We start from the raw sequence: 16,790 nt of genomic DNA, 5'->3' as shown, positions 1-16,790 counted from the left end.
GAAAGTTACCTGCTTTGCTTCTGATAATTACTCAGACTGTGCCTCCTTCCTGAGATGAGCAACCTCGATGTGCCACTAAGTAATGTCATGTACCCTTTATTACGCAAATTTATGTGCCAGATACTGTTCTAAGTGCTTTGCCTACTCTAACTCATGAAGCACCACCCCCCTACGTTGTGCCCATTTTACGGATGGGGAAACTGAAGCACAGAGCCATTTACCTGAGTTGCCCAAAGCCATAGAGCGCTTAACTGTTGGGGCTGGGGTACAAACCCAGTAAATCTGGCTCCAAGGTCTCTGTTACCTCACCCTGTGGAAAGATAACAACTTTTTAAAATAACTTTTCCCGGTGTGTACCAAACCACAATTGCTAAAGCCCCGCTTCCTCCCCCTTCGCATTCGAGCACTGACGTGCACGCCTAGGATTGAGTTAACGTCGACGTCTGTGGTGCGTCACAGAGAAACGGAGAGGGAGTAGGGAAAGGGGGGGGGATTACATTAAAAAAAAAAAAAAAGCTTCAAAGAACTAACCAACGAGAGTGGGGAAGCCACGCACCTAAACGCCTCACCCCAGCGAGCCGCCTCCTTAAACCCGCTACGCCACAGTGAGAGTCGCGCGCGCCGGCGCTCCTGCGCAGCCGCACTAAACTCCTCTCAGCCTTAGAGGCGCGTGTTTTCAGTCTAGCACGGGTTTCCGATCCCACCAGCCCCCGCGAACGAACACTGAGCTACAGGGGCTCGGAGACCGGAACTGCGGCCGCGCTGAGGTAACCAAAGCCTCTCCCCTTAGCAAAAGCTCTAGCAACGCCCGCTCCCCTGCGACGGCTCAGAGGTCCGCTGGATTGGTCGGCTGACGACCCAGGCGTGCCTTGTAGCGGCCGCTGATTGGTCAGCGGCCGGCTGCGCGCGTGGGAATCTAAGTACTCGGGTGCTCGCCGGTACGAGCGTTCCGCCTCAGCTTCCGTGGAGTTCGAGGCCGGCGCGTCACGTGGGCGGGCCCTACTTCCGGCGCGAGGAACGTTACAGGCGTTGAGCGGTGATAATCGTTACATCGGTCGCCGCCGGGAAGAGGCGCCATTGCTGCTAGCTTCCCGCGCCCTCCGGAGGCCGATTTGGCGGGCTCTGGCGCCTGCAAAGGCCTGTTAAGTGGCACTTTTTCTTCCCTTTGAACTTTGTCTGAGGTGTGCGCCTGAAGCAGGTGAGGAGCGATTTTACTTCACGGCTGTGGGGCTCCGGAGCGGGGTGGCGGGGGAGGGGGGGTTTTGCCTTTTCGGAAAGACCGAGTCTACTCGGGAATTTCAGCCGCGCTGCGGTTTGGGATGATTCGAGGTGATTCCCACCGCCTCTCCCGGGATGCCAGCGCGTAGGCGCTTGAGATGTGGCCGCTTACTGAGTACTTCGTGCCGACTTTCTAAGAGCTGATTCTTTTTCATCCTTTCTCTTCCTTGCTGGGTGAGGGGGCGACGAACGACCAAGGCTCTCAGACTTGTTAGAATTTTGAGTTTGGAAAAATCTATTAACTAGGGAGTTGGTTCGTTGTAACGTTTTTTAGAGGCAAACGTTGATTCTGAGGCTTTCATGGTAACCGTGACTGATCAAAGACAGTCAGCCTATCTGTTGTAAATACGTACGCGAGGCCAAACAAAGTAAAGATGTGGATTGAGCACGGTAGTTTGATATCTTCGTCTCTTGGGGAGACGAAGATATCAAACTACCCTTTCCCCCCGCCTTTACCTGGCTCTCCCTGAAGTCGGACTGCTCTAGAGTTTTAAACTGGCCTAATGTTTACAAATCGTGATTTAACAAGCAACTTTTCTGCACGGGGATTTATAAAGCAGGGCATAGGCTCGATTCCCTGTTAGGTGATGGGGGATAGTTTGGACGGCATTATCCCCCACCCCGTCTGGCCGACTTTGTAGCCGCTGAAGTTTGATACGGACAGCAGAAGGGCTGCTTTTGAGAGTCCTGACAGGATTTTTAGAACGTGAACAGTGTATTGACACGGTCTTGTTTTAAAAAAAAATGTGGAGGGGTCTGGCTATTGCAGTCTACCCTGTTTTGCCGAGTATTCCTTGGCAGTGGTTTTTGGGTGAAACGCTGTTTTTATCCCTCATCGTCGTGATAAGTTGATGGCAAGTGAATGCCTTACACCCTGGGAGCAGAATCCTCAAGTGACTTTTGAAAAATGTCTTTGAAATGTCTTTAATGTCTAAAATGTGTCTTTTTAAAAACCAGATGGTTTCCTGTTCTTAGGTTTTCAGGAGTCTAGACTTCCTGTGGTAAAATGTAAATGAGCTTCACCCTAAGTAAACTTCTTTTGCAGGATTTTGAATTCAATGAATTATATTAATTTCGCATAATCTAGTCATAGTTGGGCTCTAAGAAAATGTTGCAGAAACTTTGCTTACCTTGCGGGAAGAAGTGAAGGGGAACTAAAACGTATGCTTTGCTGCTGGGAACTAGACATGATGCTGAGTGCTTAACTGTCATTTGGTCTTAACACAGCCCTGTGAAGTAGCTATTATTCCAACTTTACAGGTTAAGAAATAGACACACAGAGGGGTTAAATCCCTGCCTAAAGCAAAATAGCGAATTTTGCGATTGAGATTCAGATTCAGGTATTTCTTAAAGCCCAGTTCTTTGCACAATGCCTTGCTACTTAAAATTCATTTAAGGGAAATGGTTGCTATATCTGCAGTGAAGGGTGCAATGTGAGCGATAATTACATGTTATGATCCTGAGAATTTGCAGTCCATGTGCTCCATGACAGATTCATTGGGAGGATGTGGGGACTACCCAAATAATAAAATAATAGTAGCCAAGAGTGCGTGCCTTTGCTATGCTAGTCATTGTTCTAAGCACTTGACATATATGAATTCACATAATCCTCATAACTCTGTAAGGTTTGTACTATTATCCCCATTTTACAGATATTTTTAAAAAGCACAGAGCAGTAAGTTGTCCAGAGTCACACACCTAGTAAGTGGAGGAGCTGGGACCCAAATCCTAAGGTCTTAATGCTATATGATGTTGCCTCTCCTGTAACTAGCCAACATGTGACAGTTGTTTTAAAAGCATTAAAGTGTGAGTGTTCTGGTACTTCTGGAAGAGCAGTGTCACTTCCAGATGGGGTGACATAGCACCTTTGCTTTGTGGAGATGGAAGTTGAATGAAGCCTTGAAGTTTTGAGTTGCTTCTCCTACGCAGAGCGGTCTTGTGGGGTGCAGGGTATTGAGGGCAGAGGACGTGGCAGGCGCAGAGGTTCAAAGAGTGCGAGGTCGCATTGATTTGTCAGTGTCCTGGAGAGGGAGAGAGGTACCAGGTGGGCGTCTGCTGGGAGACTCCATGTATGCTGCCTCTGTGTCTACAGCCGAGTTTTAGCAGCACTATAATTAAGCCATTAGGGAACTGTCAGAGTCTCTAACAGTGGTTGGCAAACTTTGTTTGTAAAAGGCCAGCTAGTAAGTATCTTAGGCTTAGAGCAAAGGGACAAGTGATAAGAGGTGACCTCTGAGCAGTGTGACCTTGTAGGCCATGGTAGGAGTTTTGGATTTTATTTTGTTCTTGGTCGAAAAGGGATTCCAGGTGATTTTAATAATGAAGTTAAAGCGCATAGACTCTGGAGTCGTACTGCACTACTTACTATGAGACCTGGGTAAGTTACTTAAAGTCTCTTTGCCTCAGTTTTCTCTTAAGGAAAATGGGGATGATAATAGAGCCTGCTCTGTAGGGTTGTCAGGAATGCTAAATGAATTAACATACATCACGTGCTTAGAACATTGCCTGGCACAGAATAAGCAGTAAAATCTGTTAGATGCTATTATCTATACTTCGTGGTATAGTTCAAATTTAAAGAAAAATTATGTATTTAAATCTCTAAAACAAAGTTGTTAGAAATACAGTCAGAGTATAAGAAATGGTCCCTAGAGTTGGGAAACTTTAACTCACTATTCTCTTTCTGTGTGAGTTCAAGTAGAGGTGGGAGCCTGCTCTGCAGTGTTCTTTGTAAGAGCAAGACTTGAGGAGTGACTTTTGAATATCCATGACTTGGGACGGACGAGTTAAGTAAATCATGGCCTATTTGCAAGATAGGAAACGAAGAAGTTGTTGAAGTGACTGCGGTATATCTAAAGGTATTAATTTAGAAAGACTTCTTTTACTTTTGCCTCTTTTTGAGCTCATAACTGTATTCTTTTCTGGGTCTGGCTTTTACTCAAGGTTGTAGTTTTGAGATTCCTGAGATGCGTCCTCTTCGTTGTGTGTAGCAGTAGTTGGTTTATTCTCATAGTTGTGTAGTCTTCCTTAGTATGAAAACACCAGTTGAAGTATTCATAACTTCTATTAGTTGTATAATCAGAAAAAATAAGCATAGTCTAAAAAAGTAAAATTTGGTTCAAGTTACAGCTCAGATTGGAGGTATTTAATAACTTCAATTTATTCCACATTATTAGACTGCATTTGTCTAACTTGAGAGTTACTTTTCCCTTCATTCCGCCTCATTTCTGCCCTGGCTCAGGATGGATAAAGGGAACCTAGCTCTCTCGTTAACGCCCCTCCCAGTACTGTGATGCCAGCGTTCAGATCTACTACAAGATATGATATGACAGCATTGCACTCAATGTCTTCCTGGTGGCAGAGATGAATGACTCAGAACCATAACCGAGCCTACATAATTCTAGAAGAGTTTTTGGCTTATTTTTCACATACAGTCCTTTAGATATAATATAAAATTTAACTACAGAAGCAGTCATAATCTTAGCGCTGAAATGACTTTAGACGTAATCTCACCCAGTTTTCACCGGGTAGGGGAGGAGGCGATGTCTTTAGGGGTCTTTCCAGGCCACACTGTGGTGGGTGGCCCAAGCCAGAAGAGACTCCTGACTCAGATGTGGAGGCCCGCAGCCTCCCTGAGTAAAAAGCCTCTGAGCTCCTTAACAAAAGCAGTTGTTAGGACTCATGCTCTGCTGTTCATTTGTCTCCAGCACTTACTCTGTAGCCTTTAGGTTGTGGAGCATCCGCTTCACAATTTGGAACTGTGTTTGATCTGGGTTCTTATTCCTACGTGTGGGCAATAAAGCCCTTCAGTTTTTAAAGGTTTATTCTAAATCACTAATGGAAGAATTCTCATTTTGTCGCTCTCTCAACTTCAGCCAGGACTCCAATTCAACTTGAATTGGTATTCTGAGAACATATCCGTATTAAGTTTATTAAGGTGGTAAGTGGGTGAAGTAACTTCTTTATGCGTTGCTTTTCAGGAGTTGAAGATTTACCAGTCCTAAGTGACCAAGCAGTTTTGCAAATAACCCTCCAGCAAGTTTAAAAATAATTAGGCCCAACTCAGAGAAAGCGGAGTTGCTCTGGTTGCACAAAAAATGTCTAGCTGCTCCAGTGAAGTCGATGTGGTTTGTATTTCAAATTGAATATCTGTCTTTGTTCTTTTTATTGTGTTCTATTTTTTTTTCTAAATTGAATTGAATTTTGTACAGTGAAATGCAGAAGACTGTAAATATACAGTTCATGAGTTTTGGACAGTGCTGTATAAAGCTGCTATGAACATTTGTGTGCAAGTTTTTAAATTTTAACTACCAAGAGTCCTTTTTTTCCTGACTCTTTTCACATAATTATGTGAAAGCACTTTGCAAAGCATAAGGCCCTATACAAAGGTAACATGGTATATTTTTATAAGTATTAATATATAGCCCAATTCTACATTATTTTGTCTTTTGAAACAGACATACATACTTCTATGTATGTTTAAAATTATTCCAATAGTTCATCATCCATTCTTAGAATAAAGAGTTATTAAATAAAATGTAATGGCTTTTAAATGTCTATTTACTTATTTGTGCCCTGTTTTATTCCCCCCAATATGTTTTAGGTGATTTAGATATTAATTTATCAAGAAACATAGGTGTGGGGAATTCCCTGGTGGTTCAGTGCTTCACACTCCAAGATTCTATCCCTGGTGGAGGAACTAAGATCCCACAAGCCTACAAGAAGGGGAAAAAAAAAAAAAAAAAGATAGGTGCTTAAGTGTTTCCTAATGTGTCCACAGAGTGGTACTGTTGGTCTACTTAAAAATCAAAAGCCATGAACAGGATTCTTTGTAGTTAGAAATACTTGCTTTTACAGCAGTTCTGGTGCCAAATCACTAGAATAGTCTTTCCTACCCCGAGGTACACAAGAGGAAAACTATGTCTTAAGTGTGGTTAAGTTAATGAGAAAACAGTTTTGCAAGGACATCTTTTCCTATAGTCATAGTATTTACAAAGGTCCCTTGATATCACAAATTGGCTTCTGGAGCTTCTTGAAAGTGAAATTGAAGTCCTCAGTTTTTCTTTAAGTTCTACATCTTTCCTTTTATTAATAAATTTTCCTTAGATAAGAACACGAATCCCTGCTTATGATGATGATAACACTGTTCTTTATGCATATGAACCAAATACTGCATATTTCAATAATGTAAGTAATGTTAATTGCCATTTGCCAAATATATTAACACTTAACCATTTTAAAGGAAAAATTTTCCATAAACTAGATTTCCACTAAACTCACACTCAAGAAAACATTAGTCTCTCCTGAATTTGTCTTCTTCATTGGACAGTGAGCAATTAACCATTTCACTTCCCTCTTCTCCTTGTAGAGTAGAAAATTCAGAGCAGTTTTTATCTCATTTTTTCAGTGCAAAACTCTAAACCTCCGTCCTTCTCATATAATAAATTCTTTCCTTAATCCCTTTGTTAATTAGCAGTGGTCATTTTCATTCTCATATTAACATGAGGTGTTTAATTTTGTCTCTGCTTTAGATTTCTGAAACTCTTTGAAAAGTTGTTGAAAAATAAAAGCAAGTTAAATAAATACTGTTTTTTTCCCACTTACTGTTCAGTTTGATTTTCATAGAAGTAAAGTATTAACTACTCAATTTTTAAAATATCAGCAGGCAAGTGTCATGTCTAACACGTCCTACAACGAAGAGCAACAAAAAACAGTTCTGGATGTCCTTACTCACTGCCAGGTACAAAAAGTTCTGTCTCTCAAATGTAGTTTTCTAAAATATTACGCTTAAATTCTCTTTATTTCATGTAAAGAGGTGTACAGTTGAAATTTTGCTGTATCAAATTGCTTATGATTATCGCTCTCATTGTGATGATTTTTTTTTTAACAATTTCTAGTTAGAATAGCATCTTCAGGTGAAGTTTTGAAATAGCAATATGGAGGTTTCATAGCCTTTTGTAAAAGCCCTTAACTGATCAAATGTATAATAGTTATGTCTCCTTCATCTAAATTGCTCAATACTGAATTAATTTCCCCTACAGAATCTTTAAAGGAAGTTGGCTGATTTGGATAAAACTTAGTATGTGCCTAAATGCATGTCAAGATAATCTCAATTGAAACAAAATGGCAGCCCACCATTTTTTAAAGAGTTTATCTTACATAGTTTTGAGGGGATTTTCTTGATTTGTGATTTGACAAACGAATTGTGATTTGGCAAACACCATTTGTCACCAAATTGAGATGTTGGTGGAGATTGATGGAAGTATGTAATTATTAAGCATTTTGTGAGCTGCATACCCTAGAAGCAATGAACATTTATAAACAAATACATGTTTAACATATAAAAAAGTTTCTTGAATACAGTGAACTAACATACTTTGAAAAGTAAAAAATGTTTATGGGAGTCTTTATCATTATTGAGAACAGCAGTGGAATACTTAAAGGGAACATGTCTTGTCTTCCGGGGAAGGATGTACAGAGAGTGGGAATGCAGGGACGACGTAGGGAGTTCTGATTTTTGAGCAGTGCTCTCCCCTGCTTGCTTTACATCAGCATCCATGATGAACTGGGTTGACACTGCTCTGCCAGGGCCTTCTCAGCGATTGTGCAAGATGTGGTGGGATAGAGTATCTCCGCTAAGACATGGCCAGGTTCCAAAGTCACAGCTAAGGGTTGCTCTCCATTTCCCCTAATGTGCTAGCTCCCTCCTTTCTTCAGCGCCTTCCCTTACCAGTCTAGACCACACGGTGCAGCACTTCCACCTGTTCTTTTGTAATCCTCGCCCAGCACCCCGTTTAGTAAAACCCCAGCCCTGTGCAGGCTGGGAAGCAGAGGGGAGGACCTCCACTGGGGACTGGTGATCCTCAGACAACCCCAATCCTGTTCTCTTATTTCGTGGAGAAAACGGAGGGTGTGGAGCAGAAATCCCCTCCAAGTCCTGATTCCTCTCCCCACAGCCCTCACACTTGCCTGGATCCATCTCTGACGACCTCCTTCCTGACCACTGGAGTGGGAAAAGTGTTCCCTCTGTAAGGCTAACACCTCTGCTGGTTTCTGCATCTGACCCTCTTTCCCTGTGCTCAGACGCCTCCCTTCATCCCTGTCTCTTGTGTCTTCAGCCTCTGTCTCCATCACTCTCAGCATAGTCATTCTCCCACAGGTTTGAAAAACCACTTCTTTTTGCCTCCCATCCCTCTAGAGCTGTCATCCTCTCTCTCTCTCCTTCCCATCATAACCCAGCTCTTTGATCGTCATTTATGTTCACTTGCTAAACATTTGACTTCCTGTTTTCTGTTTGGGTGTTTTAAATTTTTTTTTTATTGAAGTATAGCTGATTTATAATATTGTGTTAGTTCCAGGTGTAGAGCATAGTAATTCGGGGTTTTTGCTGATTATATTCCATTATAGGTTATTATAAGATTTGGGGTATAATTCCCTGTGCTCTACAGTAAATCCTTGTTTATCTGTTTTATGTATAGTAGTTGATAGCAGTTAATCCCATACTCCTAATTTGTTGGGTATTTTAGAATATACTGCTCCTTCCGCCCTGTATGCTCCTCTGTACATCTCTGCCTAGTGAACACCTTCTCATCTTTTCATTCTCAACGCAGATGCCTCCTTCTTTGCAAATCCCGCCACGACTGCCGGCCTGGCTTAGGGCTTGCTCTTCTGTGCACGCTTAGCCTCTTGTTCGTATCTGTATCGCGGCAATAATAATACTATAGTAGATGACTGAGCACTATCAGACCAGTCATCATGTACTATTATTATTATGTTGGTATTAATACTGTAGCACGTTGTTTTGTCCTCAACAGAACTGAGAGAGGTTTTCATCCAGATTCTATCTGTAAGGAAATTGAACAACAGAGAAGTAACTTGAACCCACGTTACTTGGGTTCCCCCAGAGCCTGTGCTAGTTATTCAGGGCTGAGAGCCAGCGGGTCTCGCGCTTCATCGTGCATCAGAATCACCCAGAGGGCTTGTGAAAACACAGATCACTGCCCTCGATCTCAGAGTTCCCAATTCAGTAGATCTGAGGTGGGAGATTTTTCATTTCCAGCAAAGCTAGTAGATGGCGTTGATGCTGCTGGTCCACGGAGCGCACTGAAACCCACTGCTCCAGGCTGCTGATCACTTTCTCTGTTGACCTTCTCTCTTTACTTGTCTCTCTCAGCTAAAATGGGAGTTAGGGTAGGAGTTGTTTTTTTTCCTTTTTCTTTCTTTTTTCTTTTTAATGTCCACATTCCCAGCATCTAGCAAAGTAGTTCTCACAGGAGGTAGGCCTTCAATAAATGTTTATTTGAATGAATGATGTAATGGTTCTGGCCTTTTAAGTGTATTTTCGCCCGAATGAAATTTGTGTATTTCAAGAATTCTCCGGTTTTATCAGTCACATACTTGATTGGCATACAGGGGCCGCGTACTCAAAGGTTTTGTAAAGTTAATTGTTAATTGCAAGATACTCTGAAGCCAAAGGTCACATCCGTTGTATTTGGCTCACTGTTCTTTCCAGAGTGGACCCCTCACTGCCTATTAGTTTATACCATCATTATATGGAAAGAGGCTCTTTGGCCTTTTAGCAGATGTGAAAATTTCTTTCCTAAAATAGCACCTTCCTTGATGTAAAATGACTCCATCATAAATGTGATGGCTTATAGGAATTGTGATACATTTACTTCCCAGTATTCAAGCTTCTTAAAATGCCTGTGTGACATGGAGTAGTTGAGTGGGAGGTTTGGGGCGCCTTATCTCAGCCAGCTCGGCTCTGGGTCACCAACAGCCAGGCATCAAGTGGGAAACGAGATTTCTGACGGCTTGAAAACTTTCAAACTTTGACTTTGGTTAAGTGGTATTTTTTATGTTCCTTTCCTTTTGAAGTAGAAACTACTAATAGTCTGTATTGTAATAGGTCATCTATGATGCTATTCAAAACCTGGATAAGAAGTTTGATGTTATTCATGGAAAGGTTACAAAAATCCACCGTTTTTGTGTGAAGTCATTGTGGCAAAATCGTGTAAGTGTTATAAAAATATTTTCACAACTATAGTAAACCTCTGGTTTCTAAAGATGCCAGTCAGAAGTGAGAGAGAACTAGTAACTGTGAGATGAGCAAGGCTGATCTATACTTGCTGTAGCAGCAGATGGGAGACTAAACCTCTGCTGGAAAAATGCTGAAGTTTAGGTTTGAGAAATGTATGACAACAGGTATTTTTATGTTTGTAACCATAAATATATAAAGTGCAATTAAAATGTAGGGTTGAAGAGGAATAGAAATCATGTAATCAAAATAGAGCATTTATCTTTAATAATATAAAGCAATTGTCCGTGGAAAGTGATTATGAATGTATTTACTATTTATTTCCTTTTTCTTTCACTCACTCACAGTTGGTTTATGCTGGGTTTGTGTCATTTCAGAAGCCACTTGGATATGCATATAAAAATTATAGTTACCTGCTTTCTAGAAAGATCAAATACCAGAAAATGAGGAAGAAGGACCCTTCCTCTCCATTCTCTTACCCTGCAAGTTACAGCCCTACTGTGCCAGTACGAAGGCCAGAAAATGATTCCCAGAGCGACCCTATAGTAACATCTTTTCAGTCCAAGGCATCTCCCAAGCAGGAGCAGGAGCAGGAGCAGGAGCCAGGCCTCAACCAGAGCCCGAAGTTCCCCTCCGTCTTCCCGCATTCCTACCAGCACTACGGGCCCAAGTGCTCCATGCCTTGCTTCCACGGTCCAGCGGCCCACGGCACCTGCAGTCATTCCTTAGCCATCCCGTCCGCTGCAGTCGAACCTGCAACCGTGCTGACCAAGAGTGAACGCAGTCCAGAGCGTAACCCTGACATGATGGCCTACCCAGCTTCACTGGAAAACGGTAGATTCAGCCATGCTGGCTCACCTCTCTACAACCCGACCAGCTACTGTGAGTATGAACTGACACATGTTACAAGTAGCATTATTTACCCTATATTCCTCAACACCCTTGGTGCAAGCTTGTGGAAGCTGTTTGTTTCCCATCTTGAGGGCTAGTTTGGGGCAGCACTCGGAACGATGACTAAGACTTCTTGAGTGTCTATGATGTGCGTGCACTGTGCGGGTCAGCTGACACGCCTCTTCTCCACTAATAATCATAATGACCCCATTGTGAGTTTTCTTATCTTCTGTTTTTCTTTACCCTTTCCCTGTGTAAATAATTAAAATGCTCCTAAAATGGCCAGAGCCCAGATGACAGGAGAGAAAAAGTACACTTTAGGCTAATTCACAGGAACAAAGGTCAAATTTGTGTTGACGGTCCGGCGAATTACAAAAAGCCACTTCCGTTACCACATGCTAACTTTAGGGAGTCTGAGCACTCTGGCTGAGTAAATGAATACCTGTCTGGACACGAAGAAATTTCAGTACAACGTAGTGAACAGCACACCTAAAACGCTTTGAGGTATGAGCACCTAAATTTTTGCATGCCTCACGTATTTCTTTTTGAAACATAAACCTTCAACCAAAGTATCTATTACTATGCAGTGAAACTTGAAAGAGGCATTCGGTGTAATGTTAAAGTTACTTCTGACCTAGCTGAGCAGAAGTCTTGTTGTTTTCAAAATTCAGATACACATTTAAGCCTTGAGAGACATGAATTTTAAAGCCATGGAAGAGATTCAGTAAAGAACTGATTTGGTTCTCAAAGATAAAGGGGGTTATTGAAATTCATTGATTAAAGTGAATAAATTTAAGCAATTCTAAAACTAAATTCTGGGGATTTCCATTTCAATTAGCTAGTAAAATAAACCTCGTCTGGAGAGACCAAGAGGACAGAGATTAAGTATTTGAAAGAATTTCTCTCAAAGTAAGAGCAATAGGTTATCTTAGATTAACCTAATTTAACCCAAGTAACAGATCTTTTGCTGTATTTTGCCTGTGGCCCAGGAGGCCTCAGATCGCTCAGTCTGTTTTATGATCTTGGAAGCTTTAGGGTGTCTTCCAAAGCTGCTGTTTTTGTTTGGGGGAGGTGAGGTGGGACATTCTTGAGTAGCCATCCTCAGGTCATCTTTATCTAGGCTTTCCCTGGATTTTACCTTGGAGTTCTGAGTCCATGCCAGGGTACTTAACAGAAGGCTCTAGGAATGAGACAATTCCTCCCTACCTAACATCTCTTCTTTCAGGATAATGATCAGGTCAAGTATGATTTGTCTTTTTTCCCCCCCATTGAAGCTCCAACTTCACCAGTTAGAAATGACCAGGGTGACTTCACACAACCCTTCCCTGATGACCCTTCAACCTGGTCTGTGGATGAAGTGATCCTGTTTCTGGAACATGTAGATCCTCAGATGTCAAGCGTCCTCCCCCGCCTCTTCAGGCAACATGTAATGTATCTTTTGATCTGGTTTTCCTGCTGTAATGACTTTGTATGACCTCTGTGCAGGCCCTTCAGTTGGATACTGATTAGTGTGGATGGGAGGGAGGGGAACCCTATCAACTGATTTTTCCATATGTGAGAAAGTTTACTTTGCCCAAAGTTAGAGCCTTAAAGGGTGGAGGCTGGATCTGTGCTTTAAATGGGTACCCGAGTACCTAAAATACTGCAAGTCTTCAAGTTCTCAAGAGAAGATGATTCGGCATGGCCACTCTCAGGTGTCTTCTCCTTTCTAACAACAGTTACAAGGATCCTCCTCCCCACCTGCTCCCTGCTCGGCCCCAGGACCATGAGTAGGAGGGGTGACCACAGCTTTGACAGGGTGTCTTCCTTGTTATGATGCCCAATGAATGCAGCAACTGATTCCATTTGGCTCAGTTCTGTTGACCTTATATGGTTATTGATGATTTGGGATGCTGACACCTTTATGCCATTTACAAAGTAACATCATGGGCTAAATTTTAAGTTCTAATTTCTTTAATTTCTAGTTTTACTTAGTAGAAAATTTATAGATGGTACCTGACAAAGGCAGTACTGTGAGGGATTTCAGGTCCCTTCAGCCAGTGATATATGATTCGGTACAGTTTTTTTTTTTTTTTTTTTTTTTTTTTTGTGTGTGTGTTTTTTTTTGCGGTGCGCGGGCCTCTAACTGTTGTGGCCTCTCCCGTTGCGGAGCACAGGCTCCGGACGCGCAGGCTCAGCGGCCACGGCTCATGGGCCCAGCTGCTCCGCGGCGTGTGGGATCTTCCCAGACCGGGGCACGAACCCATGTCCCCTGCATCAGCAGGCGGCCTCTCAACCACTGCGCCACCAAGGAAGCCCCAGTTTTATTTTTAAACCAGAACTTGTGAAAACCAAATAATATGCTTCAGCAGCATCATTTGGTCAATTAATTCTTTTTTACATTTGGAGGATACCTTGTGACTATCAAGTAATTTTTTTATAGTGTTTCCTAATGAATAAAATTAGTGCCCACATAGCTGATGTACCCTTTTCAATATGGTAAGAAAATCCGTTTTAGCATCTAATTAGCGTCCGACAACTGATTGATTAGCTTTCACTGTTAAGACAGCACTGTATAGCACACTTACAGCTGACATACTCATGTTTCCAGCCCTTCTAAGAAAGTGACCATCTGAAATTCATTTTTACCGTTCATAGTTTTTACTTTTTGTCACAGCTAGGCAGTATTTTGTTCAACACACGATATTTAAAATTAGGTAGTTAGATGCTTAGGACATTTTTAAGATATTAGATTAAATTTCCTTTTTCTTAAAATTTGAAGCAAGTTTACAGATGATTAAGTGATGCTTCACTGTACAAATTAGATTTTTAATAGTTTCCATCAAGCAGTTGCATATTCAGAGAATATACATCTGGAATGAGCTGCCCTCTAATTGGTGTTACATGTTCTTACATAGAATGGAATAACCATTCTGATAAAATATGAAAGCTTTATGAATTATTTTCATTTCCTTCTCTCTGTAGGACATTGACGGGAAGGCTCTGCTGCTGCTCAAGAGTGACATGATGATGAAGTACATGGGGCTGAAGCTGGGGACAGCTGTGAAGCTGGGCCACTACATTGAAAGGCTTACGAAAGACGGATACTTCAGTTTTAAGTGTGTCGATTAGATTGGACTTAATTCTAGGGAGACCAATGCCATCTTTTCTCTGCCCTTAGAAGTTTTTGTTGTGTAGAAGGTTCCTTTTAAAATACGGTGTATCCAAAATCCAGTCTACTTCTTTAGAAGCCATTTAACACGTCAGCACTAGCATAGTTAAACCGGGGCTTTGTTCTTTGTATCTTTGCATTATTTTCATTGCATAGTTCACAGATACACTTCAGGCAGGAAACAGAGAAACACCTTTGATTTTGGTTAATGTTTATATGTAAAGCCAAAACAGCCACATCCCAAAGGGGAAAGTAGTCAGGGAGGGATTGAGGGGTTCTCTAAGGAGATCCATGAGGAGTTTTCTTTAGAAGAGAATTTACAGGTGCAACTGTGGCTATCACCTCTTTCTCAGCTGTTTTATATCTGTTGCTGCAATGTTCTATCACCTTCCTGAAAGGGAATAGCCACATAAATCACTTTCCTTTCTGTTATTATTTCACTGCATGTCTTACGTGTTCCTGTTTAAAGAAAAAAAAACGCAGCCTTTTAAGAGTTCATGAAGTGTTCTTACCAGTTTTTTAAAATTATAAGGTAGATAGTCATTTTATGCAAGAGATATTACACTACAAGGGTGGGTTGGATGGAGTCTGACTATATTCTTTGCAATTAATGTTTTATTTTAAAACTTCCTTATTTTGTCTAAGCTTCAACATTTAACTAGGCATTCATTGTTCACATCTCTCCATGAAGATGCCTATGTCCAAGTTGTTTAAAGATATGTTTTATTATCTGTTTATTCCTCATATGGGTGCTGTTTCATATTTATATCTTATTTTGTGTCTGAAGTATACACACAAGTAAATCTTTTCTTTTTAAATTTAAAATGGCACTTTACACTTCCACAGAGGTAAAGATCAGCTCTACATATAGTGAGGTTTTTTATTCTGTAAAACATATGCACATCGTTTGACATCACTGGTACCTCTCAGCTCACACTTCAGGGTTTCCATACAGGGAAGTTCTGTCTTGTGCAGTGTTTCTAGTTAATTTCCTTTCTGAGCCATTCATCCTACTAAACTTTGGAAGGTACATCAGTCAGTTCTGATTTGTCATTTTAAACTTTATTTTAAAAATCAGAACTTTCACATGGAACATGTTCATTGTTGTTTTATTTATTACATCGTTATATTGTGTAATATTTAGTGTAATGTTATAAGCAATGAGAAATGGTGCTAATTGTATTAGCCATTTGTTATAAATGCCAATAAGACATTCACCAGGGGTAAGACTGTACGTTTTCTTCTTAGAAAACCAAGTGTACTTTATAAGCAAATGCAGCTATTTACTGGGCGTATATAATTTAAAGGGCTTTTTCGTCCATGTTATTTCTTTTGTGTTATAAGACAAGATTCTTATTTAAACTTGTCCTTCTTTCAAATTGTTTGTGTGAAGGTGCTGTGCCACTTGAACAGTCCTCAGGTGTTTGTATAAATACTATGTTTTACAGTTTTTAGATATTAAAATATAATAAAGTTTACGGCTTCTCTGGTGGTGCAGTGGTTGAGAGTCCGCCTGCCGATGCAGAGGACGCGGGTTCGTGCCCCGGTCCGGGAAGATCCCACATGCCGCGGTGCGGCTGGGCCCGTGAGCCATGGCCGCTGGGCCTGCGCGACCGGAGCCTGCGCTCCGCAACGGGAGAGGCCACAACAGTGAGAGGCCCGCGTACCGCAGATAAATAAATAATAATAATAATTAAGTTTAATAACCACAACCATTAATGTCAAAGCCTCAGATTTGATTTTACTTGCTTGAAGACTTAGAGCAAGCAGTGATACATGTCATGAGTAGTTATACTCTGTGACAACTTCACTAGATAGGGAGTTCTCTCTCCATCCTGAATATCAAGGCAAAAGCATGGCTAACACAGTAACTTGCATTAACGCACACAATTAGCAGAACTAGAATTTAACACCCACTGAAACAAATTTTCCTCTCTAAAATTACCCTCATCTCCATGAAACAGCCAAATCAAGACTAAATTCGTTTACAGAATAAGTCTGGTCAATTGACCACATAGGGTCCTTCAAACTGGCTGTGGTGGAATTCTTCAGTGGTCTCAGACTGAATTCCCAAAAGGCCTCTCAAAGCCAGGAAAGCCATGCCAAAGGCCTGCTATTAGCCTGCACATCAGTGGATTTCTCCCTTCTAGAGAATCCCTAAAACATCGTGATTCCTGCACATGCCAAGAGGCAGTCTTTCCCATTCACCTGATAAGGCTGCTCAACCCAGGAGTCTCCAATGTCTGGAGAGGCCGGGCAGAAGAGAAAAATGTTTCCATTCTACCCAAAACTAACGAGGGGAAGGACTTCCCTGTGTCTGGAAAACACAGGTCAAAACCAGTAATATTCCAGACAAAAACCATAAAAAATTATAACCATATTCACCAGTTCACTCAGTAACCGATCCATTAACTTTTTATGAAGCCTCAAGTTTTC

The 16,790-nt window shown here is 41.6% G+C and overlaps 1 protein-coding gene and 1 long non-coding RNA gene across 6 annotated transcripts in view; one reads left to right on the top strand and one right to left on the bottom strand.

Moving 5' to 3' along the window:
• The window catches only part of LOC131748687 (uncharacterized), a 72,926-nt gene extending 72,624 nt beyond the window's left edge, over positions 1–302 (bottom strand). Inside the window, exon 1 of the long non-coding RNA XR_010838546.1 lies at positions 222–302. This is a non-coding gene — a long non-coding RNA (uncharacterized lncRNA). The remainder of the gene's footprint in view (positions 1–221) is intronic.
• Positions 303–918: 616 nt separating this feature from the next.
• SCML1 (Scm polycomb group protein like 1) lies at positions 919–15,832 on the top strand. 5 transcript variants are annotated; one of them, XM_059050867.2, is made up of 8 exons: positions 919–1,198; positions 5,256–5,402; positions 6,382–6,462; positions 6,938–7,015; positions 10,184–10,288; positions 10,690–11,194; positions 12,478–12,629; positions 14,168–15,832. In XM_059050867.2, the coding sequence occupies exons 2-8, from the start codon at positions 5,373–5,375 to the stop codon at positions 14,312–14,314; spliced, it is 1,098 nt and encodes a 365-aa protein (XP_058906850.1). In that variant the 5' UTR covers positions 919–1,198; positions 5,256–5,372; the 3' UTR covers positions 14,315–15,832. The 5 variants fall into 5 exon arrangements, with proteins under 5 accessions (XP_058906850.1, XP_066879049.1, XP_066879047.1 ...); XM_067022946.1 differs by having other exon boundaries at positions 1,014–1,198; positions 6,941–7,015; XM_067022949.1 differs by lacking the exon at positions 6,382–6,462 and adding an exon at positions 3,977–4,133 and having other exon boundaries at positions 1,049–1,198.
• Positions 15,833–16,790: the final 958 nt, after the last annotated feature.

Source organism: Kogia breviceps, chromosome X (assembly GCF_026419965.1).
Source record: "Kogia breviceps isolate mKogBre1 chromosome X, mKogBre1 haplotype 1, whole genome shotgun sequence".
Lineage (NCBI taxonomy): Eukaryota > Metazoa > Chordata > Mammalia > Artiodactyla > Physeteridae > Kogia > Kogia breviceps.
Note: the sequence above shows the minus strand (reverse complement) of the source record. Positions and strands in the feature narration are given on the sequence as shown.